Below are 24,078 nucleotides of genomic sequence, written 5' to 3' on the forward strand. Positions count from 1 at the left end.
TTGCATAAATATTTGGGATTTGATTCCAAGAGGACATTGATGGGAAAGATTTTCCGTACAGCAACTGCAATTGTTGTTAAATCAAATCCATACTGGAAACTCTCTGTTAAACATGTCAACAAGAATAGTTTACCAACACAAGAGAAGAAAACTATTTTTGTTTGCAACCATCAAAGTAATATGGATCCATTTGCATTAATTTGTGGTGCTTTACCAATTGAAACTAAATGGGTTTCAAAGAGTGATTTGTTTGCAATTCCATTTGCTGGAAGAATGATGTCAAATGCCGGAGATGTTCCAATTGTTTTCAAGAGCAAGAAAATGGATGATATGAGTACTGACAGAGATTCTGTTAAATCTGCCATGAATAAGCTCAAAGAACATTTACGTAATGATAATGCTGTATTTTTCTTCCCTGAAGGAAGAAGATCTTCCACACCTGACCAACTTTTGGAATGGAAGAAGGGTGCCTCAATTATGAGTTTAGAAACAGGAGCTGACATTGTTCCAATTGGTTTGTATGGTACATTCACTATGTGGGGTATTGAAGAAGCTCTTCCAACACCAGGTAAAGCAGCAATTGTTGTCGGAGAACCAATTAGTGTTCAAGGAATGACTTTGGAAAAGGATGTTGAAACTCTCAATGAAAAAACAAGAGAAGCTGTTGCTGAATTGTTGCAAAAAGCTATGGCTGAATATGCTAAAATGTAAAGAACCTTAATCAATTTACACAGTAAATTTCCATACAATAGAATGATATAATATCTCGTCACTCTTTATTTGTACCTCAACATGGTTACATTTTCTCAAAGAGAGTGGAAAACCGATTAGAACTGACCAGAAGATGTCGAGAAGTTTTCCCGCCAATTTAACAACAAAGCAAATAAAATACTAAAATGCCATCCAGCACAACAACAACCGTGGAGAACATTATCAAAGTCAAAACCTTTGCTCATGCTTTGAATCAACAGGACACGGATTTTGCAATATTATTTAGACATGTATATTGTTTATTTAATAGAACACTGTGTTACTCACATGATACTGTTTGTCCCAAAGGTTTCTTCATTACAGATGCTGTTGGCAAAAGTATTAATTTGTTTTTCGTGTTGGATACACCAAGATTAGCTTCCGAAGCTAACTTACTCATTGAATCATCTAACCATCTCCTTCATGGATTTGTAAATATCATGGTTAGGATTACATCACAGAGTTTCACTTCTAATAGTATTAATAATAGTTGTAATATGAACATTCAACACAACAATACAAATAATAATAACTCATTACGGCCCAGCAACGACAGAGTTGCCATTGTTCCATTCATCGACGAAGATCATCAACAACAGGATCCTTCAATGAAACTTTTCGAAAACTCAATCTTTTCTACTGACATTAGTCTGAAAACGTTTTGTGAAGAGTATATTAGAGCTGTTAATAACAAGGCAGCTGTTCAACACATTCTGGGATTCTTCAGAGAAATTTCAGAATCTATTGGCTCTTCTGATCGATTCAAGATTGAAATCTTTAAGAATTGCACCTGCAGATCATTTGTTGGTGATTTTTATACAGTTTCTAGAGATATACTGAGGTATGGTTGAAATTAATTTCAATTTTATTATAATATTGCTTTCTATTAGCATTTGTAAGGTTGCATCTTTTGATAAATCTGCAAAGAAAGGATTATCTAAAGAACAAGTTGATTACGTAAATAGTATCAAACAAGATAGGCCATTCTATACCTTAATGTTAAAGATGGATCGTCTTATTAAAGATGTTGTAAATCCTCTATTCGAATTTATGAAGTTTTGTCATAGAAAAGCAGATTGTTCTATATCACATCTCCTTTACAAGTATTGTATCAAGTTCAAAATAACCTCAGTTTCCCCTCAACAAAAGAATTCAAATTCTACATCTACAGGTCCTTACATGTCTGAATCTGAGGAGAGCGAATCTCCTACTGTTTACATACCAGATGTACAAACAGAAGTGAGAGAATTAACCTTTCCAAAGAGCTCTCATCTCTACAAACAACTTCCTTCAGATCCAAACACAAGAAAATCACAAATAGAAAAAGATGTATTCAGGTTGGGAGCCCTCTTTTTAGCCTTTGTTACTGGATCTAAGGAAATTGGAGAAAATACAGTCGACTCTGTTTCTGAAATGTTAAAGCAGTTGAGAATGAGTGTAGATTATTTGAGACAAACACATGTTCAATTTGAAAATATGCTCATAACCAAAAAGTGTGGAGATGATACGAAAATCTACCTTATGAGTGAGAGGTTGGCTCATTTAACAGCCCTTCATTATAGCCTTTCAACATTTGAAAAACTGGTTTCTGAAATGGTGGAGCAAAAAACATGTACCTTGAAACAAATGTTACTAATGGTTGAAAAGTCTGCCATGGACAAGATGATAGAGAATTTCCGTGACCAGTCATTTGAAGAGAAAATGACCAGTTGTGAACGAATCTCAAACTCAGTCCAGGCAGTATTGGGAAAGGATTCAGAAAAAAAGAAACAGATTAATGAAAGAAGTAGGATGATTTTGGGAGATTGTACAAACTCGAGCTTTATAACACCAGACTCACCCATGACAATTTCTACAACTCCAACCCACAAGAGGAAATTTTCTGATACAACTGTTCAGTATTTCTGTTCACAGAGCAAGATACCTGCAAATAAGGTTGTAAAACGAGAAAACTTAGAGAATTATCCAAGAAGTGCAATAATAAATAGAAAATAATTTTAGTTTTATTATTTATTTTTGTTCAACAGCGGCTGGTTCAGTCTTTTCCTTCTTCTGGTTGTGCTTTCTTTGATTATTGTGCTTGTTGTTGTTATTATTGTTGTTTGTTCTGTTTCCTTTTTGATTTTGATTTTGCTTTGAGTTCTTTTGCTTTGATCTCTTTGCTTGTTTGTGATCAGTCATCACAACGTAAGCAGTATTACTTTGCTTGGCTTCATAAAGCTTTTCGTTATATTCAACAAGGGAGGAAATTTTGTCTGACAATTGGAGGGCAAGATATTGGAGTGGAGTTGGGGCAGAGTGATAAACGACAATAGTATTGTTGGTTTGGTCAAAAGCAGCATAGAATTCTTCAGAAATGATCATCTTGTTGACAATTGAATGCACAGATGGAGATGGGAGATCAAACATCTTAGCCATTAAATCAACAGAGAATGTTTCATAATGTCTGCTATACTTGAAAATGTAGGCCTTCAATGCAGCAACCTTAACCTTCTTCTTCAACATTTCCTTAACAGGTTCATTGTCAGGAATCAAGCTCCATATATCTTCCAAAGCAAGGAGGGTCTTGTAAGCTTCTTCCCAAGCACCTGATGAAAGTAAATGGAAAGCAGAGTTAATACGTTCCTTAGTATTTTCTGGTTGACCAACATAGTGTTGACGGCTAAAGTTTTCCAAAACACGTCTGAAAGCCTTGTTAATAACCTTAGGCTTAACGTTGGAGAATGAATGCATAGCCATATTTGGAACTTCCAAAAGCAATGCACAGATCAAGTGAATTCCTTCAATCAAGTCAACACTGATATGTTGATGGTATGGAATCAATCTACTTCTTTCAATCTTTTCATTTTGTTCCTTCTTTTGAACAGTACCAGTTTGTGGTTGGAATCTGTTGCTTGACAAACCTTGAGCAAGCAATTCTTTTTGCTTTTGAGAACTGTAAAGTTCAAGCAAAGCACTATGAGATTCTTGGATCAAACCATTCTTGAAAGCACAGATACCAATTTGAGCAATAACTCTGTTGAAAAGAATTTGGGTTGGAATATCAAAATGATTAATAGTATCTTGCAATTTGCTGGTGACAAGGAGATTTCTAGCTTCAAAGAATTTACCATAAACAGCTCTGTGATAAATGTGCATCAAGAGTGTTCGTATCTTGGAATGTTCTGTTCCATTTTCATATATGATAGTAGAGAGATGGGACAAAACCTTCGTCAGATTTGGTTCAATGACATCCGGCGAGTCAATAACGAATGGGTCAACGGTTGGAGTAACTTCTGTTGAAACCATGAGCTTTTCTTCAGCAATCCAATTTTCCTTAGCTTCTTCAAGTGATTTAAGAGCATTGGTTCTTTGGGCAGAGAGAAGGTTATCGTGATCTTCTTGCTTTCTATAATATAAATGTTCAAATAATTTGAAGGCAACACGAGCAAGATTTCTCTTATTGTTTCTCTTAGAGTAGAATGTATAGACTCTTTCTCCAGCTTCAATGAGCAAGTATTCATCCTTCAATCTCTTTGCATAATCTTGTGTATGTGGATCAGTATATTGCAAGCTAGTAATAAATTCATCGTACAATCTTTCCAAAATTGATGCAATATTACCCTTGATGACAACTTGACCAGCTTTGTTAGGTTCAGAGGTTTCACCTTCAGGAAGTGATTCACCCAATGTTTGATCAACAGATTCAACAATAACTAATTCAGGATGATCCTCAATAAGTTTAACAAGTCTAATAAGACCGAAACAAGCATTTTTCCAAGTATCAATTGAAAGGTAGTTATTTGTTCCCTTTGGTAAATCAAAGTTAGTAAGAACAATCAAAAGCAATAATTGAATTCTAGTCTTTGGTTCATGGGAGTGAGCCAAAAGAATCTTCAATTGAAGAAGTGATTCCTTTGGATTAGTTCCCTTGTATCCTTTAACTCTTCCGATTTCAGCAATCTTTTCTTCAATAGTGCCTGATGTTAAATCAGCCATAAGCCTTTGGATATCATTGAGTGGAACTGATGATGTCTTTGGTTGTTTAACTTTAACAACAGGTTCGGCTTCATCTTCAGTATCTTGGTAAGTTTCTGGTTCAGTTTTACATGCCTTCATCAATTCCTCGTATGGCTTGTTGGCCTTTTTAATTTTGCTGTAAAGTGTTGTGAGAAGTTTGGCATCATTAGTTTTTAAATCGGCTTTCTTATCCTTGGCTTCTTCCAATCTATCTTCCAAATAAACCAAGAATCTAACATAAAGATTAGGAACCTTCTTCTTTCCTTTGTATTCATCTAATTTTTGAATCTTTTCAAGAACCTTGCCGACTTCAACAATATCGTCAGAAACAACCTTCCAGTTGTTGTCCATAATACTATCTTGAACCTTTTCAGTTATTTCACGCAATTCATCTAAATACTTTTCTCTGTGAGACTTGACTTCAGCTCTTTCTTCTTCTTCTTCTTCTTCCTCTGATACCCATTCATCATCAGAGTAATCACTTTCCTCTTCTTCGTCCGAATTTTCAAGGAACCATTTTTTCCTCTTATCGTCAAGCTCGGATTGTGCTGATTTAGGTTCTTCTTTGGCTGGTTTTTTTGTTTCTTTATCTTCCTCATCAGATTCTTCATCAGAACCTTCCTCATCATCAGAATCTACCATTTTAGCTTTATTAAAGAAGCCTTTTTTCTTGGTGGATTCTTCCTCTTCTTCAGAATCAGTGATTTCTTCTTCAGAAACTTCCTCTTCTGAACGATCTTCCTCTTCGTCACTGTCGACAAAGTTTGCAGCACGAAAATATGAGCTCATGTTGTTGGTATTTTTTAAAAAAATTCAATGTGTTTACAACATGAAGAATAAAAACCAAATCATCAGGATTGAATCTTTTAAATAGAATTGGTAATAAACTAATTTATTCTTGTTAGATGATTAATACTTCAATTTTATGGTGGACATTGTTGGGTGCTGTACAGCCATCTGACACCAGCAGAGCTTGCTTCAACAAAAGCCGTGAAGAGAGAAGCAGCACAAATATCCCTGTCTTTTTAAAAATATTGTTGTGATGACCCAAAAATACTTCATTTGCCGCTTGTATTTGGCGCCTTTCGAAAACAACTACAAAAAAAAGAGTTTGAAAAGAGCAAGCCTTTGTATTCAAGATGAGCATGCTTAGAAAAAGTTTTACTCTATCGGCAAGTTTTAAGAGGGATCAAACAAGTGAGACCTCTATTAGCCAACTTAATAGATGGATTTTAGAGTATGTGTTGTTTTTTAACGATTTATAGAGTTGATCGGAAGTTAGATATTTGAATTTTCATGGATTTGTGGAGACTTCATCAATGTTTGAGCAAGAAATTAATAATAGGCTTCTTAACGAGAGACCAACATCAGCAAGAATTGTGGATAACAAAACAAAAATCATGCCAGAATCTCAGAGAAATCAAATTAAAGATGAAATGATGGGTGCTTTGGATTCTTACCTCTCAAAGGACTTCTTTTATCTGTGGGAAAAACATGTTTCTCCAATGTTAAGATCTAGTGATCCAGAGACCATCAAATTGGAATTCTTTATTAGACTTTATTTTGCCACAGTTCCATTTAGACACAATGATAAACAAGAACAACGCAAATATGCAGTGGAATTTAAACAATATTTGGATATGAAAGGAGCTATCTTGTCAACATTTTTTGATTTACTCCCATATTATGCCTTTCCTTACATGCCAGATCCATCTAGCCATCCTTCTTTTGCTTCAATGTACCAAGACAAATGGAAGCAAGATTTATTTGATAAGGTTAAGAGCTATCTCGATGTCACCTTTTCAAGAAGTATTGAACAACCATATCTCCATTCAATTGTTAATAATATTAACACAACAAGTTCTATTAATGTTGCAAACTCCATTGGTAAGTGTCTAACAATACCTATAATACAAACATTAACAGCTGGGTTAGGTAATAACGACAAACAAGGTTTGGAACAATATAAAAAAGAAATGGGAAGCTACATGGACATCGTTCAAGAAAAATATAGAGAATTATATGGATTGAGTGGAGATTTATTGAAAGCAATTTCAGGAGTTATGAAAGGGAAGAAGCTCAATAAGCAATTTTTGGCTGTAGTCCAAGACAATCTGAGCTCTCTTCATATTGATGAAATTCTTCCTTCAATGATTGTAAGTGGGTAATTTGTATTATTTTTTAACTTCGATAGCCACGTAATGATCATATTGAGGATCATTCAGCAACATTCGTTTCTCTAGATTACCAAAAATTAAAGTTATTCTTACTCAAAGAAACAAACAACCCAATGATACCATATGTATTACAGGCTCTTAGATGGAGAATTTCAAAATCACAAAATACTAGAACAAAGATTAACACCTTAAAGACAATGATTTACTATGATTTGTTTGGAATTGTAAACAATGAGAAGGTAAGTTGAAATGGAAAACCTTTAAATTGGCTAAACATCGGTTTTCCATAGAAAATCTTACAAGCTTTGCTTTTTTCAAAGGATGAAATGGTTGTGGAATATACATTGAGGTTAATTAATATTTTCTCTACTGAGAATGTTGGTGTGGTTTATTTGACAAAAGATTTAACTCAAAATACCATCATTATGGATTTAATTCAAATTTTGGAATTGGAGCGCTCTGACTCAATTATCAGACAAAATGTTGTCTCCATTCTTCAAAAACTAAGCGTGAAATCAAAGCCTCAACAGTAAGTTTCAAATCAATACAAATTGTTTATTAACCCCTCAATTTAGACAAATGGTCAATAATGATTTAATTGATATAGTGTGCAAAATTTTATCCAATCCTGAAAATTGTGGAGATTTCACAACTGAGTATGGTGTTTCACTATTGATGAATTTATGTCTAGGAAAGGTGTCAATTAGAGCCTGTGAACGATCAGATATTATACCTGTGTTGATGGATTTAATTCAACACGAAAGTCCACAAGTAAGAACTTACGTCCATGGAACACTTTACAGTGTGCTTAGTTTTTCAAATGTCCTTAAACAACAGGCAAGAGATCATGGTTTGGAGGATAAACTTAAAATTATCAGAAAAATGTCAGAAGATGAGCTTTCCAAACAAATTGCATATATTCAAGATGTGCTGTCAAAGGAAGAGACAAGTGATGAGGATAGTAATTTTGATGAGGATGACGAGGAAGATCTCAATGCTCTCCTTATGCAGGATGTAGAAACAGACGAAATGGTGGATGGAGAACTAGAGGAAGAAAGCTTGAGTTGGACTGAAGATCAACAGATAGGAGAAGAGTTATTGTGCAACTTCTTAGCATCAAACGAGCAAGCAGTTGAAGAAAGAGAATTATTGAGATCAGCAAAAATTGAATAATTTATTAAGGTTTCTTTTGTTTTAATGATGAAATCTCCTGATTTAGTCTTGAACTGTTATTTGTAAATAATATGTGTGGTAATTAAACTTACATTTCTTTTTTGAACTCTTCGGTCACCAACTTGAACTCGTGTGTTAATTTCGTTATTGTTTCTGTATGTACTTTTATCAACTTGTCATATTCTTCTTTTTTTACGTATTCTTCCTTAGGTTCGTGTTCTTCCACTGATGGTAAAGTTGGAGTTGTTGATGGTGTTGTTGGGAGATCTAGTGAAGGCTCTAAATTATTACCATTCTCGTTGGTTGTATCTACATTTAAATGATCAATCTTCCGTTTTTTCTTTTCGGGATTTGTGCTATCGGATTCGGAATTTGTGTTATCCTCTGATGATGATTGTTCCATTGTATTGTTGTTTTCATTTGTTGTTGCTGGTGAATCCCATTCCGCCATGATGTCTCGTTCAAGTTCTGTCAAGTCAGCCATTTTTTTTGAATTTATTTGATGGCTCTGTTATTATTAAATTAATCGAATTATGCACGAATACTAGTATTAAAAATAATTTAAATTAATATATTTATTGTACATGTTTCTACTTCTTCATAGAAGCTGATGAAGCAGGTTTTGGTCCCTTTTTCAAATCTTTTTCCTCTTTTTCTAATTGGAATTCAAAAAATTGGAGACAAAACACACAAACATGCACTTTCTGATACAGTAAGGCTGGAGAAACAGGTTTAATTTTCATTCCCCAACTATTTCCGATTATTTGTCATCTATAAAGTACTAAAAACAAACCTTGATCGAAGTTTCAAAACTGAATTGTATGAAATTGCTCCGGGCAGTGATTCTACATAAAATTCTTGTTCGCAAAGTTTGCATCTCCATTTCTTTTGTAACCCTTGAAAGACCTTATAGTCATTAGGGGATAATTCTGTCTGCAGATCCTTCTTTCCTGACATGTTTTTTCAAATTCCGATGCTAAATTCCTTAATCCTCTCGTTGTTGATGAAGAACAAATTGTGTTACTAGTGAAATACAACTGGTTGATTTTTTTTGAAAACTTGATGATTGAACAGCCTCGTAAATATTGAGGCGGTAAACGGTTTTAAATAAAACCTCTCATGACGTAAATTATTTAAATAAGAAGTGAATGTGTGTTTGATGTTTAATAACAACCTTGTATCAAGAGTTGAAGATTTGGATTCAATTGGATAGCACAAATAAACTTTCAAGGTTTTTTAAGGGAAGAGGCAGACAAAACCGCCCAAAGACTATCTATTGCCGTTATGTTTGCCGCCAAAATTTGAATGCAAGAACGTTAGGAATTGTTTTCAATTTCACAAAACAATAGCAAAAAAAATTACATCAACTCCCCACACCACAGAGGATCTGCTGTAGTTTTCTGTACACAACTAATTACTAACAAACAAACTAATATACAAGGAGTCTGGGGTTATTAATTTAATCACACACATTCTTTATCTTTATACATAGAATACAATACGAAAATGAGCAGCGATACCATATCAACTACAACAACATCTTCATCATCATCATCTAACTTTACAACACAATCCGGAGTGAATGTGCAAGTGCTTTTAAGATGTAGACCACCTAATGATAAAGAAAAGGGACAATCCATCTCTGTTGAAACCTTACCATATATGAGAAAGGAATTAAAGATTCATCAAAAACTTGTTCATGGAAAGGAAATAACAAAAACATTTACTTTTGATAGAGTGTATGGTCCACAAACAACACAAAAAGAATTCTTTGAAGAATCCATCAAATCCATTGTTGATGAAGCCTTGGATGGTTTTAATTGTACAATTTTTGCTTATGGTCAAACCAGTTCTGGTAAAACATACACGTAAGTTTATATCAATTAATCTTAATTATTAATTACAAATAATTACAGTATGGAAGGAAGAAGAGATTCTAATGATGTGACTGACACACACTCTGGTGTCATTCCAAGAAGTATCTACCACATTTTCAGAACATTGGAATCTAATTCAACTGAATACACTGTTAAAGTTAGTTGCATGGAATTATATAATGAAGAATTACAAGATTTACTCACAGATAGACAGAATAAGCTCAAAATATTCGATGATAGTACTGGTAGAAAGGGTACTGTTGTAGCTGGTTTGGAAGAAATCAATGTTAGGGATGCCTCTCAAATCATTTCCATTGTTGAGGATGCCCAAAAGAGAAGACAAATGGCTGAAACTAATTTGAACAAATCCTCAAGTCGTTCTCACTGTATTACTACAATTACTATTCATATGAGAGAAGTTAACGATGAAGGTGAGGAATTTATCAAGACTGGTAAACTCAATCTTGTAGATTTGGCTGGTAGTGAAAATATTGGTAGATCAGGAGCTGTTAAACAAAGAGCTAAGGAAGCTGGTATGATCAATCAAAGTTTGCTCACCTTGGGAAGAGTTATTACAGCTCTCACTGAACACAGCCCACACATTCCATACAGAGAATCAAAGTTAACTAGAATTTTACAAGACAGTTTGGGTGGTAAGACAAAGACTTGTTTGATCGCCACTATCTCTCCATCAATTTTGTGTATTGAAGAAACTTTAAGCACAGTCGATTATGCTCACAAAGCTAAGAGTATTAAGAACAAACCTGAAGTCAATATGAAGGTTTCTAAGGCCCAATTGATCAAGGAAATGTCTTCTGATATGGAAAAACTCAAAGCTGAACTTAATGCCCAAAGACTCAAGAACGGTATTTACATGGCACCTGAAATTTATGAAGAAACTAATAGAAAATTGAAAGAACAAGAAGCCACCATCAGGGATATGGAAGATCAACTTCAACTCAGAGTCAAAGAATATGAAGAATTATCCATCCTCTTTAAAGAAAAAGAGAGAGACCTCCAGAGAGAAATAGCTGAACATGGTGAAACTAGACAAACACTTTCTTCTACAAGAGATACACTGAAGAGAACAGAAATCGATCTCAAGAATACCAAGGTTGAATTGGGAGCCACTAATTTTGTTCTTGGAAAGACTCAAGAAACCGAGGAACAACTTTTATCTCAAGCTCATTACCTTTTGAATAATCTTAAAGAAAGCATTTCTGATGTTGATGGATTCATTTCAAAAGTTGACAGAAAGGCTAAAGTTGAAAATGAAAATCAAACATTGATTTCACAATTCAAAAATACGATGGATGAAAAGTTTGGTAGATCAGTTGATGAGGTTCATCTACTCCAAGCCACTTTTGAAGCACTTAACAGCTCTGCCAAGACATCTGTTTCTGAATTCATTATTGAAAAGGATGCTCATACAAAGAATGTTAGAGATCAACTTGTATCCATGTCTGACCTCTTTTCTACATCACAAAATGAAATCATCCAAATGATTGCCAACAAATCTGATAGCCAATCCAAGACTTTGGACGATTTGTCTTCCACCAATCAATCATTTGAAGCTACTCTCATCAATAACATGATGACTATGAAGAATGCCTTTGAAACATCAATTGGTATCATTAACGAACAAATTGTTGCCCAGAGAAGTGAAATGCTCAATATTCACACTTTCTTTGTTGAAACTCTTACTAGAAACACAAAGTTTTTGGAAAATTTTGCTGGTAAACACTCTGAAGTGATGAAGGGTTTGAAACAAGAGATTGAACAAACTGTTACTGACCATATCAATCAATCTAATAACAATAGTCAAAAATTGAATGAAATGCTCAAACAACAAAAGCTTCAAAATGCATCCCTTAAGCAAGAATTGTTGAAGAATTTTGAAAGCCTTATTGACAATACTTTTACTTCACAAGAAGTAGAGTTAACCGAGAATGTACAAACAATCCAAAAGTTCTTTGACTATTCTGTCAACTCTGTCCAACAAATGGATGGATCTGTCAAGAAGAACACTGATGAATCATTGTTCAATTTGGAAAAGATCAAGACCAATCTAGGATCTAATCAACAAGATGCAATTCAATCCATGACCAAGTCAAGAATTAACATTGAAAATTTGATGGATAATATTTCAGAAGAAAATACCAACCTTACCACCAACATTAATTCTTTCTATAACAATACTAAGAAAGCTATTGGTTCTAATACTTCATCTCTCGATTTGTTTGTTAATACCTCAAAGCAATCCCAAAAGGTCTTTATGGATGAATGTTCTGCCTCATCATGCAAGAGCATTTCTACCTTCCAAGAATACCACAATCAATTGCAACATCGTTCTGACAACTACCAAAATCGTCTATCAATGTTTGCTAACACTCATCTTGAACTTCACAATTCTCAACATGAAAAGGTTAATGAATATAAGAATCAATTTGTTTCTGAAAGAATGAATGATATGAAGCGTAGCTTGGATACATTTAGTTTGAATACTGATCAACCAACAGGAACAACTCCACAAAAGAAGAAGAGAAAGCTTCCTGAATCTCTTCCAAAAACTCAACCAAGACAAGAATTGGTTGAATTGTACAAATTAACTTTACCAGAATCATTTGAAGCTGAAGAAGTTTGTTCTGTCTCCACACCAGACTCTGATAATATGGAAGATGTTGAAGCTGATTCCATTAGTGTGTCTAGTAACAAGGAAAATGTTGATGACAATAACTTATCACCAATAGCAATCGTACCAACTGTAAAATCTATCAACATTCCAATGAAGAAAGTGAGCTCTGAACCTACTATTGTAAAGAAGCCAATTGTTAAAAAACCAACTATTACTAAGGTCTTGAAAAATAGTGCTCCAAATTTTGGGGTTTCTTCTTTCAGATAAATTTTTAAATGTAAATAACCCATACTCTTCTTTTAACTTGTTGCTTCTGACGTGTTCCAGGATTCAAGAAAAACAAATATTCAATAAGCTTAATTGTATTAAGCATGCATTTATTGTCTCCTATTTACACTCTTCTTCACCTTGGAAGCTTTCTTATAGGCAAGATAATAGTTAAGACTCTCTGGGTCTTCTTGTTGAAGTCTTTCAATTTGGAGCTTTTCGAATTTTTCACCCTCATCCAACACATCTTCTTTTCCTTCCTGATCTAATCCTCTGTATCTGGAACTTCTAGATGATTGAGTTGGTCTATTGTCTTCTTCTTCCATGTACCTTTCGTCGTAATAGGCTTGGAAATCAGCTACAAGAGATTGTCTCAAAGTTTCTAAGGCCTTCTCAAGATAATCAATTTCGGATTTCAACATCTTTCTTTCCTCAAAGGATTGCTTGTATGTTTCCTTTCTTTCCTTAATGCTTTGGAAGAATAGCATTTCTTCTTCATCCACAATATCATCTCCCACTTTATAATAATTATAGCGAACTTTAAAACAATTTCAACAACTTACAATGTGCATTTTCAACTTGTTTCTTATCAATCTTGGTCTTTAAATTATCAATATCTGCCTTGATATCATTAAGCCTTTGGGTTACATTCTTGAAGAGAGATTTCTTTTCCTTCAAGGAAGCAGAATTTTCCTTAATACTTTCACTTAATTGTTTTCCAACTGTGTGTTTAAACTCCTCAAAGGCATCGTTTCTGGGCATGATAATCTTGCTGGCAGTTTTTGACCTTTCAGTATCAGGAACAACAGCTGAGGTAGATCTTTCTTCCCTTGCTGATAAAACTGTAGCTTTCTTTGTTTTCTTTTGGAAATCAACATTTGGTTTTGCCTCTCCAAATCCAAAACCAGTCTTACTTTCAACTTCACCAACTCCATTTTCCTCATGAATTTTCTCTTCATGGATTTTTCCTGCAAAATTGGAAGCTGGAGCTGTTTGCTGTTTTTCTCTGTTAGAAGCTGAATGAATAGACTCTGGTTCTGTGAAAGAAGAGGCCTCTTTCAACAAGGTTTTGAATTGTACGAATATTTCCTTAATTCTTCTGATGTTTTTAATTTCCAACTCTTCCACTTCTCCATTTACATAGCTTCTAATTTCCTTTCTCAATTCAACCTTTTGTTCCTCGGTGTATGGGTCATAATTTGCTTGATTGATTCCTCTCAATTGATCGTGCATGGATAGTTCTTGTTTCAGCTCTTTAATTTCCTTTTCATACTTTTTAATGAGAGCATCTGGGTTCATATGAACATTAATCATTGCTTCGTTGGAAACTCTCATCATTCTAGTGGCGAATTTAAGCGTACCAATTGTTTCTTCAATATGTTGTTCTTCTCCCCATACGTTCGCAATCATCAAAGTTTTGCAATTACCTCCTAAAGAATCCTTTAAGAAATAGGTAAGCTTGGATTGTCTGTAAGGGATGTGTTCTCTTGTTGGATTTCCCAATGCAATAACAACCTGTTCCAAAAACGAAAGTGACTTGTTGATGTATTTTGCTTCAGTGAGAACAAGTCCACTAGAGTGAGTTTTAGAAACTCTTTCACTACCAGCCAAGTCAACCAAATTCAACTTGGATTGAACGGTTTGACCTTCTGATTCAACTCTACTTCTACTTTCCAAATACATTGTAAAAACACAGTGAGATCTTGTTGAGGCCTTGTTCAATTGATGTTCACAGATAGCTCTGTTTGTTTCACCTTCAAAAAGCATTGATAAGGCTTCTTCCTCACTATTAACAATGTGACATGACAATCCTCTAACCATGATAGTTCCCTTATTATCCTCCATAATAACCATATTGTCATCGTATGCATCATTTTTAGCTTTTGCCAATTGAGTGTCACTAATATCAGATAATAAATCAAATAATTGTTCATTATAGATTTCCATATAAGAAACTCGTAATGTAAATGATTTTTCAGGATAATTTGACATTTCGGCAAACACTTGTTGAATTGCTCTTGGTATTAAACCTCTATTCTTATAATTGTTGGCAGCTCCAATCATGGTGTAGGTCTTACCTTTTTGATTGTTTCAATAATTAGAAATTATAAACTCAAAATACAAACCTGAACCAGTTTGACCATAGGCCATCACAGTTCCATTATAACCTTCAAGGAATGATTTTGTAATATCATAACAACATTCATTAAATACTGTATCTTGTGATACATTATGAAGTGTTTTATCAAATTTGAATGAATAATCTTCCTTCTTTGTTTCCAAATAATTTACATTTCCCGATTGTTTTCCAGATCTTCCCTTATTCTTAATCTCAATGCTCTTTTTTGATTCATCAAGAACAATCACATCCTGAGCAAAGAAAGCAGTCGGTCTAAATTATCATTGTATTAATAAATTTATAAAATTCTTCACGTACCTCGTTCTGACACAAACTTGTACTGGGGTGTTGACCATTTTGTTTTTTTAAAATTTAATTTACAGTTTTAAAATTTGGCGCCATTTCAAATTGTTTCAAAAAAAGCAAATAAGTATTATTACATCGAAGAACAAATAGAAAGGTGCTTTGACAGATACAACATTGGTTTTATTAGTTAAAGAAGAATGTAATGTCAGAGAATGTTTTTGGAGTTTGTGGAACTTTTTCAATTAGAGCATTTTCGATTGGAGAGTCAATGATGACCTTAAAGTCAGTATTAGTGAGATGCTTGGCAAAATATTTGAGAGATGGAATGGAGAGTGGAACATATCGTCTATCAGGGCAGTAGAGTACAAAATTAATGGAGGAGGAAGGTGAGGTAGCATCCTGTTCACTGTTTCCTGGTGCAGTTTGTTCTTCATTGTTGGTTGATGCTGGTGGTTCTTTCAAGTCCTTAAAGTCATCTTTAGAATCTTTGGTTTCCTTGGTTGGTTTTTGAGATGGTGAATCATTATTATTGGAAAGTGATTGATTTGGTGGAGATGAGAGAATATATCTCAAATTTTGTCTAATATTTGTCAAGACCTTTTTCATTTCGTCGTCTACACTCGAATTGAAGAACATGATTTTAGCCAAATTGAGGAAATCACCAATCTTGACGAAAATTGAAGGATCTGCTTTGTGTATCACATCTGAATCAGAAGGAATGTCATAGTACTTTTCCAAGAATGCTTGTTGCTTTGATCTATTTTGCTTGGTTATTTTAATTTCCAAAATCCAATTAAGAATTGTCTTTTTGATTTGACTAGCTTTTTCTGATACTCCTTTGTATTCCTTAGTTTGTAAACATGAATCATGACCAGACATGATATCCAAAAATTGAGAAATGTGGCTTTCCTTTGATCTGACGTTATTGTTGATGAGAACCTGTTGTAACTTTTTTCTAATCTTGTTAATTCTCAAGTAGGAACTGACAATATAGGCACTGGCAAGCTCTGTAGAACTAATCTTGTTTCCTGAGGCATTAACATTGGCACTGCTCTTGGAAGCATAATCGAAAATTTGTGTCAAGAAGAAGTGAATATAGGCAAGTTTGTACTGATGTTCGAATGGAGCTTCTTTCAAGTGCAAAATCAACTTTTCATGAATCTTGTCAAGAATATTTTCCCATATTTGAATCTTCTTTTCCAAACTGTATTCTTTAGTTCTGATAGGAATATCCAAGTTTGGATTCTTTCTTGGAGTGGTTGGTGATGAACCAGAACCGTTGCCATTGATTACTACAAGACCAGCTCCTTGTGAAAGACTAGCTTGACGCATTTCTTCAAAGTTTTTCATGTCTTGTTGTAATTTGGCACGTTGTTTCATTTTGTTAATGGAATCAGAGAAAATCTTCTTCATTCCAACAGTTGGAAATTCAGAAATTGATTGTTCTGAAACATCTGAAGTAGTGTCAAAACTCTTTCTGAACATGGAGGTTCCACCAGTTGGAGTTTGAGGGGAAGGAGAAAGATAAGAACTCGTTGATGGACTTCCATACAAATTATTTCCAATACCATTTCCCATAGGAAGACCATTTTCATAACTTGAAGGAGCAGAAGAGGAAAGTATGTCATTTGAACGACCAGCTGAATCATAGAGGATACTGTTTTGTTGTGAATTTTCGTCACTAACGCTTGAACGTAATGAATCCATACTACCCATTCTTAAATGAGAACCAGCAACAGGTGACATGGTTGTGTGCACTCTTAATTCAAGTCTGTCATCATTGACTGGTGAGCTAGAGTAAGGAGAAGAACCCAAATAGGAATATCTGGTTGATGGTGAGGAGGAAATCATTTGCTTTCCCAATTCATGAATGGTTGGTGAAGAAGACAGCGCAGGAGAAGAACCAACACCCAAATAAACAGGTGGTGATTGAGAACTTGAACCAGCTCTAGAACGTCCACTTCCAGTAATCAACACGCTTTGACTACTAGGTCTGGTTTGAATTGCTATAGCAGTTGTAAGTTGTTGGACAGATGAATTCTCATTTTCTTCATCATCTGATGAAGAGGATTCTCTATTTTCCTTTGATTCATTATTTGTATTATGAGCGAGTATTGCACTACTGATATCAGAAATATTATTTGAGAGTGCTTGAGTCGAGTGATCGTTAGCATTTGGTTCGGAAGAGGTACTATTCATTGATGCATTATTACCACTACCATTGTTATCATTGCTAGAATCTGTCGATCCCTCAATTCTACCACTACTAGCACTATTATCACCAGAAGAAGGAGAAGTGGAAGAGTTTGCAGTATTAGTATTGACACCTTTCAATGCACCTCCTCCATATTTACCAAATTCCTGTTGCTCTTGATGATATTGTGAAACCTTACCATAATAGACAACAGTTGCACTTCTTCTTTTCATCTTATCCAAATTGACAATTGATAAATCCACACCATGATAATGAGAAAGAACAGTTTCAACAACCTTATCCAAATAATTATTTCTTTGAGTGACTGGATCTTCTACTGTCAAAATACTCAACAAATTATCCAATGATTTGTTTCCCTTCAATCTAATCATATAAAGTAATTGAATGATGGATCTCAAATAGAGAAACTTTAATCTTTTTGTCTTCATGTGATTAAAAATCATATAAGTTAACTTGATGTATTCCATTTCATCACCATCATTATAAGATCCATCATCACCATTCATCTTATCTAGTGCATGTTTAACTAACATGGATAAATATTGTGGTTGTGTCTGTAGTAAGTAGAATACAAATCCTATATGTTGTAGTAAACGTTCTCGCTTTTCCCTTCTTAGGTTTTTAACAGTATCATCTTGTATTGAATTGGAATTAGAAACTTCCATAATGTTGGAACTTTCACTCTCCGAGAAACTCTCAAAGAGAGGATAAGAATTACTATTATTTTGTCCCATCGATTATCTATTTTAGTTGAAATTAAAGATTTCTTCTACCAATTAAATTTCTCTAATTGTTTTTGTATGAAAGTATTGTATTATTACTTTCTAATAAATTAATTTCTTCTTGTTGTAGAACGGAAGGATGATCGTACGGAAAGTTGTGCTGCTGGCGAGTGAAACCAACTGATGATGGCAAAATTGTTGGTTTTTTTCTAATAGTGAAGTAAAGTAGTTGAAAGGTGACACAAATGAAAATGAGCCCAACAAAAAGGAACAGAACATTTACAATATTGTGTAGTCAACCAGTACGATTCTTAAAACCATTCATTTATGGAAAAACAAAGTCTTACAAAAGGTTAGAATCCTTAATTAAATTGAATTAAATTTATTGGTGAGTGATGATATTCAAATCACTCAAAATATATGAACTGTTATCTGTCATTGAATGCCTAAAATGTTTGCTGACCTCTTCTTTGCTTTCTTCAACTACAATAACAAAGAAAGTAGTGGTCATACTGAGAATATTTCTAATCTCAAGAGAGCCACAAGCTTCCCATAAATTGTAAACAGGTTCAACTTCTGAGGGTAACTTTGGTGCAATATCTTGAACAGATGAGCTAGCTTGACCAACATTAATTTTTCTCCATTTGGTTGGGCGAACAACAGGGACTGGTTTCAAATCTCTTGGAAGTTCGATAGCCTTTAATTTTGGAATAGCAGCAGAGGGATACAGTGAATAAATATTATTCCATTTCGAAACAATAAAGAATTCATCAGTGGAATTAACTATTCTTCTTACATGACTTATTTCTAAATCAATAAAGTTGGACTTCTTTGAAACAAATAATCTTTTGTCCTCATCCCTTACCACAAGCATACTGTTGTCTATTGACCTTATTTCACATATTGGAAAAGGTAAATCTAACAAAAAGCATTCTCTTTGTACTGTATCGATATTATCTGTACTTTCATTATTAAAGATCAAATTATTAACTCTCAATGTATGAGAGGAATTATCATTCAACAAATCTGTAATTATATTCAATCTTTCTCTGAATGTTGAGTATACTTTACCAGATTTGGTAACTAGAAAATTGCCAACAAATAATTGTTGTACGGAAACTATTGTTTCATTAGGTATTTCTATTGAGCAAATATATGGAGAATCCATCTCATCTGCCTCAATAAAATCAACTTGTACATCATCAAAATCAATCATTCTCTTTCGTAAAAAGTAGGTATCTTTTCCACAAATGTACCACTTTCCATTTTGTGTTCCAAACACAGAACTGTGAGAATTGGTTTTAATGGTTGTTATATACTCATTCTTTGCTATGAAATCAACTTGATTCCAATCCTCAACGAAATCGCATCTATTGAGTAATCCCAATTCATTAAATGTATTGGTACCTCTAAATACTGTGAGTATAAGTCAATTAAATTTTTAACATACCTTGCATATACCTTACCATTCCTCAATTGAATAAAGTACACTCTTCTATTGGTGTCACAACTAAAGTTGATAAACACCACATCTTCTTTCGTCAAATTTCTTGTTCCACTTTGTTGATTTGCATAAAATACTGGAATAACTGGCAATGATATCTCAGTTATCTTTGTGGTATACTCACTAATGTTATTGACATTTGAGAATTTACCGACATGGTATAAAACAAGAACTTTCGTTTCTTCCTCTTCGAAAAGAACCACCAACTCACCAAACACACTATTGATGTATACTATCTGACTCAAATCCGTCAATTTCTTAATACCAAACAATGACCGTTTCTCTTTTAATTCAGGAGCAGTTGTTAGGAATAATTTTGCCTGATTTACATCTTCACAACTTCCAAACTTTGATGGATTCATAGGAGTATAAGGAGAGAAGGATAGAAAATGTCTATTTCCACTCCCTTGAAATATTGGGAAATTGGAATGTTCCTTAAGGATTCTATTAGATTCTTCCTTAGAGTTACGATCCATTTCGTCAATAATGATTGGCTCCATTATAATGGAATGATTATTATTCAATGATGATAAGGGATTTTGTATGAAGCTAGATAGGCTTTTTTTTGTGTTTCTTTCTTTGAAAACACAATTTATGCTTCAATACATAATAATAACTCTCTTTTGTATTACGGTACTGTTCTCTTTTCCTGAATAAATGTCATCAATGTATGATATATTGTGCTCGTCATATACGGATTGCTTCGCTGACAATCATCAAATTAAATAATTAATAAACTCCATCAAAATATTATTGAATAAATAAATTTAAATATGAATATGAAGAATTATGAAATAAATTATTCCTTCTCAATTCTTATCCTGTAATCCAAACATTCTTCATCAAAATAATAAATTAATTGCTTATCACCAAAAACAATATTCTTCTTCATCTTCTTCACCTACAAACTTTCATCATCCGATTTTCAAAAAATAAATAGTGGTGCTATTTTTATTTTTAATGCATTAAACAAAAAAATGACTGGAGAAGACCCACAATATGAAGACATCTTGAATAACTTAACGAGCGCCATGACCCCACATAGTCTTGCGACTGGAGGTGGAGGTTTTTTAGGAGGATATGGAATGGTTAGTACACCACTTCCTACAAGTGTTTCTACACCTTTACCACCATCGACACCAGTGCCAGGTACACCAATGATGGCACATTCATCCTATTCTTCTCCTTATACACCAATTCCTGTACAAACACCAATGCCGACATCAACACCTCTTCCCTACGGAACACCTTTACCTTATGGTATGAATACATCAAGAGAAATGGGACCTCCAACAACATCAACACCAATGCCTAATCAATATGCCTCTACACCTAGTAATCAAGTCCCTGAATTGGACAGTGGAGGTATTATTCCAGTTATTCAGTAAGTAATAGTATTAATTTTAATGTGGTGCTAACAAATTTTGTGATGATCAATATGTTATCCTAATTTATTGTTATTAGAAATGTTGTTTCTACGGTAAATCTTGCTTGCGAATTGAAATTAAAGATGATTGCTTTGCACGCAAGAAATGCTGAATATAATCCTAAACGTTTTGCTGCTGTGATTATGCGTATTCGTGAACCAAAAACTACAGCTCTGATTTTCCAAAGTGGTAAAATGGTTGTGACCGTAAGTAATAATTTATTTCTAATTTATATAATTGTCACATTATTTAGGGTGCTAAATCTGAGGAAGAATCTAGATTAGCTGCTAGAAAGTATGCTCGTATTATTCAAAAATTGGGTTTTAATGCTAAATTTACAGAATTTAAAATTCAAAATATTGTCGGAAGTTGTGATGTTGGATTTCCAGTTCGTCTTGAAGGTTTGAACTGTCAACATCACAGTTATGCAAGTTACGAACCTGAAATTTTCCCTGGTCTCATTTACAGAATGGTTGACCCAAAGGTTGTCTTGTTGATCTTCGTTTCAGGAAAGATTGTTCTTACTGGTGCCAAACATAGAGATACTATTTATCAAGCTTTCCAAAATATTTATCCTGTTTTGAGAGATTTCAAGAAGGAAGATAATGTACAACCAATAGCAGAGGAACAATAAATGTTGCTGCTCTGATTGGCGCACAAATCAATACTAACTTGTTGAATATCAATTTAATACTGTTTATTCTTCTCTTGAATTGAGTATTACATTATCAAAATTGATATCATATTCCATTAGCTTCTTATTATGAAGATAGTTTCTTCGTTTTTTAACAATGATAACCAAAACTATTAAGGAAACAACAAAAGCCAACACAAATAATCCTACCACAACAAGGACTACCTGTACATTAAATAAGGTTTCTTTCAAACTTGATGTCAACACAATTGGGACCACAGGGATGATATTGTTCGACTTGACAATCTTTACACTCACTGAGAATGAATACTCACTACTTGGCAAATGATGAAGTTTTGTAAAATTCATGTAAACTGTGCAGTTAGTTTCCAATACGAGAGTGAAAGGAGTTAGCTTGGTACTTGTTGTCTCCGTTCCATCCATTCGGTTGACTATTCGGATAGCACTGGCAACTGCCTCCAAATTCTCAAAATCAACGACTATCACTGCCGAGTTGATAAATAGTTTACTTTCTAAGGTTTCTCCTTTTTCCAATGAAGGAGAAACACTAATTATTGGATTTTCAATAATACCAATAATGAAATCTAGAAAAGCTTAAAGCATATCGTTACAACTTTGAAACTTACATTGTTCTTCAACTTGTGGAGAAACTAATCCACTTTTAGAATCAAATGCAACAACCTTCAAATTGTTAAGTCCTTGATTTTTCAACATAATTGTGGCAAAATCTTGAATAATCAATGTCGTATTGTCATGTGTAATAGTTGAATTATTATCGCTTTCACTCAATGCCCTTAGTAATACTGTTGTAGTTCCCAACATATTTGGTTTAGTTATGGAAGAGATGCTACTTTCGGTTGTGTAGATGAATCCATCACATGAATGATCTTTGGAATAGATTTGAGCACATTTGAGAGAAATTTCTAATGGACCAACATTTGTTGTGGAAGAAACAGATAGAATTGGTTTCGGAATGTAGTATAATGAGGAATAAACTTGAGAGGACCATTCACTAGTTATATTCTTTTCGTGATCATAGCATGTACATGTTAAATTTAAAGGATGAGTAATTGTTTGGTTAAGGGATGAATGCCGTGTTGAGGTATAGTTGACCGAGTTCAGAAAACACTCAACAATTGAGTTTAGGTTTGGGCAAGTTACAGAAATTTGAGATCCGAATAAATTTCCAATAATAGCATCATTCAAAGGTTCAAAAATTGGTTTCTCCACCACTTGTTTCATTTGATCTTTTTAAAATTGTTAAAATTCTTTCACTTGACAATCAACTTACAACTTAATTCAATGATAGGACTTGGATAACAAGTTGAGGAAATAGAATAAACCTCAACATTATGTTTCCTTCCATCATTTACAATCATAATAGAACCATTCAACAAGATAAAATCTCCGTCATCGATCGAATAAAAAACTTGAACATTTGATGGAGTGAAACTAATAGAAATAGAATCATCTGTGTATGTACCACTGGTTTTTGATGGAACAGGAAGAGAACATTGGGGAGGTATTTCATAAATTCTAGAAGCCACTTCACTCTCTAAAACAATACCATTTGGATAGATTTTTTGAGTTTTGGCTACAACATGTACAAGTAAATTCTCAGAACTTGCCATGATCGTGAATGGTATTTCATAATTATTGTAAGAAACACCATCTAGTGAGGATATTTCATGGGTACTGACATGATACATGATTTCCTCAGTTGACCTACATGCATGTGTTTAAGCATGTGTTAAGGTCACACATGTGTCAGTATTAATATCAATGATGTGGGACAAATGGAAAAGTGATAAAACCAAAAAGATGAGAAAAAAATCTAAATATGAATAACTTACCAAATATCCAGATCACCAACCAGTTGTCCAAACATGTTAATGTAAATAGTTAGAGGTATAGCATCCGCAGCTGAATAATGTTCTGGTAAAATAATAGGTGGTTTGGGATTACTAGTTTAAAAGGAAATTTCTTATTTAAGAAAATAATTTTCGCTTACCTTAATACAATATGATAATTAAGGAATTTGAATGCTTGGACTCCTCCACTAGTACAAGTTACATTGAGAGTAAAGTTTGAATAAAAAGGGGATGAATAATTGTATGTTGTACTTTGGTTTTTGTTGTACAAATTAAGAAGTGGTGATTGCTCATTCTCATAAAATGTTGAAATGGTTAAATTAGTTTCCACTCCTGTTGAAAATTCAGTACAAGACACCGATGGAGAGATTGGAAAATAAT

At 33.9% G+C, this 24,078-nt stretch overlaps 11 protein-coding genes across 11 annotated transcripts; 5 read left to right on the forward strand and 6 right to left on the reverse strand.

Moving 5' to 3' along the window:
* Nucleotides 1-39: 39 nt before the first annotated feature.
* NAEGRDRAFT_31729 (uncharacterized protein) lies at nucleotides 40-711 on the forward strand (the record flags this gene model as incomplete). The annotated part of the gene is made up of 1 exon (XM_002679881.1): nucleotides 40-711. The coding sequence occupies one exon, from the start codon at nucleotides 40-42 to the stop codon at nucleotides 709-711; it is 672 nt and encodes a 223-aa protein (XP_002679927.1).
* Nucleotides 712-896: 185 nt separating this feature from the next.
* NAEGRDRAFT_64642 (uncharacterized protein) lies at nucleotides 897-1,601 on the forward strand (the record flags this gene model as incomplete). The annotated part of the gene is made up of 1 exon (XM_002679882.1): nucleotides 897-1,601. The coding sequence occupies one exon, from the start codon at nucleotides 897-899 to the stop codon at nucleotides 1,599-1,601; it is 705 nt and encodes a 234-aa protein (XP_002679928.1).
* A 1,132-nt stretch (nucleotides 1,602-2,733) lies between these two features.
* On the reverse strand, nucleotides 2,734-5,543 carry NAEGRDRAFT_78848 (eukaryotic translation initiation factor 3). The gene has a single exon (XM_002679993.1). The coding sequence runs from the start codon at nucleotides 5,536-5,538 to the stop codon at nucleotides 2,761-2,763; it is 2,778 nt and encodes a 925-aa protein (XP_002680039.1). The 5' UTR covers nucleotides 5,539-5,543; the 3' UTR covers nucleotides 2,734-2,760.
* Nucleotides 5,544-6,149: 606 nt separating this feature from the next.
* Nucleotides 6,150-8,099, forward strand: NAEGRDRAFT_64644 (uncharacterized protein; the record flags this gene model as incomplete). Its single annotated transcript, XM_002679883.1, has 5 exons — nucleotides 6,150-6,636; nucleotides 6,676-6,905; nucleotides 6,944-7,165; nucleotides 7,217-7,455; nucleotides 7,502-8,099. 5 exons carry the CDS (start codon nucleotides 6,150-6,152, stop codon nucleotides 8,097-8,099), a joined length of 1,776 nt encoding a protein of 591 aa, XP_002679929.1.
* Nucleotides 8,100-8,187: 88 nt separating this feature from the next.
* On the reverse strand, nucleotides 8,188-8,583 carry NAEGRDRAFT_47183 (uncharacterized protein; the record flags this gene model as incomplete). Its single annotated transcript, XM_002679994.1, has 1 exon — nucleotides 8,188-8,583. One exon carries the CDS (start codon nucleotides 8,581-8,583, stop codon nucleotides 8,188-8,190), a length of 396 nt encoding a protein of 131 aa, XP_002680040.1.
* Nucleotides 8,584-8,689: 106 nt separating this feature from the next.
* NAEGRDRAFT_64646 (uncharacterized protein) lies at nucleotides 8,690-9,056 on the reverse strand (the record flags this gene model as incomplete). The annotated part of the gene is made up of 2 exons (XM_002679995.1): nucleotides 8,690-8,849; nucleotides 8,893-9,056. 2 exons carry the CDS (start codon nucleotides 9,054-9,056, stop codon nucleotides 8,690-8,692), a joined length of 324 nt encoding a protein of 107 aa, XP_002680041.1.
* A 549-nt stretch (nucleotides 9,057-9,605) lies between these two features.
* Nucleotides 9,606-12,878, forward strand: NAEGRDRAFT_64647 (kinesin-5; the record flags this gene model as incomplete). Its single annotated transcript, XM_002679884.1, has 2 exons — nucleotides 9,606-9,967; nucleotides 10,016-12,878. 2 exons carry the CDS (start codon nucleotides 9,606-9,608, stop codon nucleotides 12,876-12,878), a joined length of 3,225 nt encoding a protein of 1,074 aa, XP_002679930.1.
* A 110-nt stretch (nucleotides 12,879-12,988) lies between these two features.
* NAEGRDRAFT_64648 (uncharacterized protein) lies at nucleotides 12,989-15,353 on the reverse strand (the record flags this gene model as incomplete). The annotated part of the gene is made up of 4 exons (XM_002679996.1): nucleotides 12,989-13,395; nucleotides 13,442-14,956; nucleotides 15,005-15,270; nucleotides 15,316-15,353. 4 exons carry the CDS (start codon nucleotides 15,351-15,353, stop codon nucleotides 12,989-12,991), a joined length of 2,226 nt encoding a protein of 741 aa, XP_002680042.1.
* Nucleotides 15,354-15,464: 111 nt separating this feature from the next.
* On the reverse strand, nucleotides 15,465-20,244 carry NAEGRDRAFT_57342 (uncharacterized protein; the record flags this gene model as incomplete). Its single annotated transcript, XM_002679997.1, has 3 exons — nucleotides 15,465-18,213; nucleotides 18,704-19,656; nucleotides 19,707-20,244. 3 exons carry the CDS (start codon nucleotides 20,242-20,244, stop codon nucleotides 15,487-15,489), a joined length of 4,218 nt encoding a protein of 1,405 aa, XP_002680043.1. The 3' UTR covers nucleotides 15,465-15,486.
* A 477-nt stretch (nucleotides 20,245-20,721) lies between these two features.
* Nucleotides 20,722-21,855, forward strand: NAEGRDRAFT_78851 (TATA-box binding protein; the record flags this gene model as incomplete). Its single annotated transcript, XM_002679885.1, has 3 exons — nucleotides 20,722-21,128; nucleotides 21,209-21,377; nucleotides 21,425-21,855. The coding sequence occupies 3 exons, from the start codon at nucleotides 20,722-20,724 to the stop codon at nucleotides 21,803-21,805; spliced, it is 957 nt and encodes a 318-aa protein (XP_002679931.1). The 3' UTR covers nucleotides 21,806-21,855.
* Nucleotides 21,856-21,868: 13 nt separating this feature from the next.
* NAEGRDRAFT_64652 (uncharacterized protein) lies at nucleotides 21,869-23,535 on the reverse strand (the record flags this gene model as incomplete). The annotated part of the gene is made up of 3 exons (XM_002679998.1): nucleotides 21,869-22,410; nucleotides 22,453-23,073; nucleotides 23,118-23,535. The coding sequence occupies 3 exons, from the start codon at nucleotides 23,533-23,535 to the stop codon at nucleotides 21,869-21,871; spliced, it is 1,581 nt and encodes a 526-aa protein (XP_002680044.1).
* Nucleotides 23,536-24,078: the final 543 nt, after the last annotated feature.

Source organism: Naegleria gruberi (assembly GCF_000004985.1).
Source record: "Naegleria gruberi genomic scaffold NAEGRscaffold_11, whole genome shotgun sequence".
In the NCBI taxonomy this organism is placed as follows: domain Eukaryota; phylum Heterolobosea; class Eutetramitea; order Acrasida; family Naegleriidae; genus Naegleria; species Naegleria gruberi.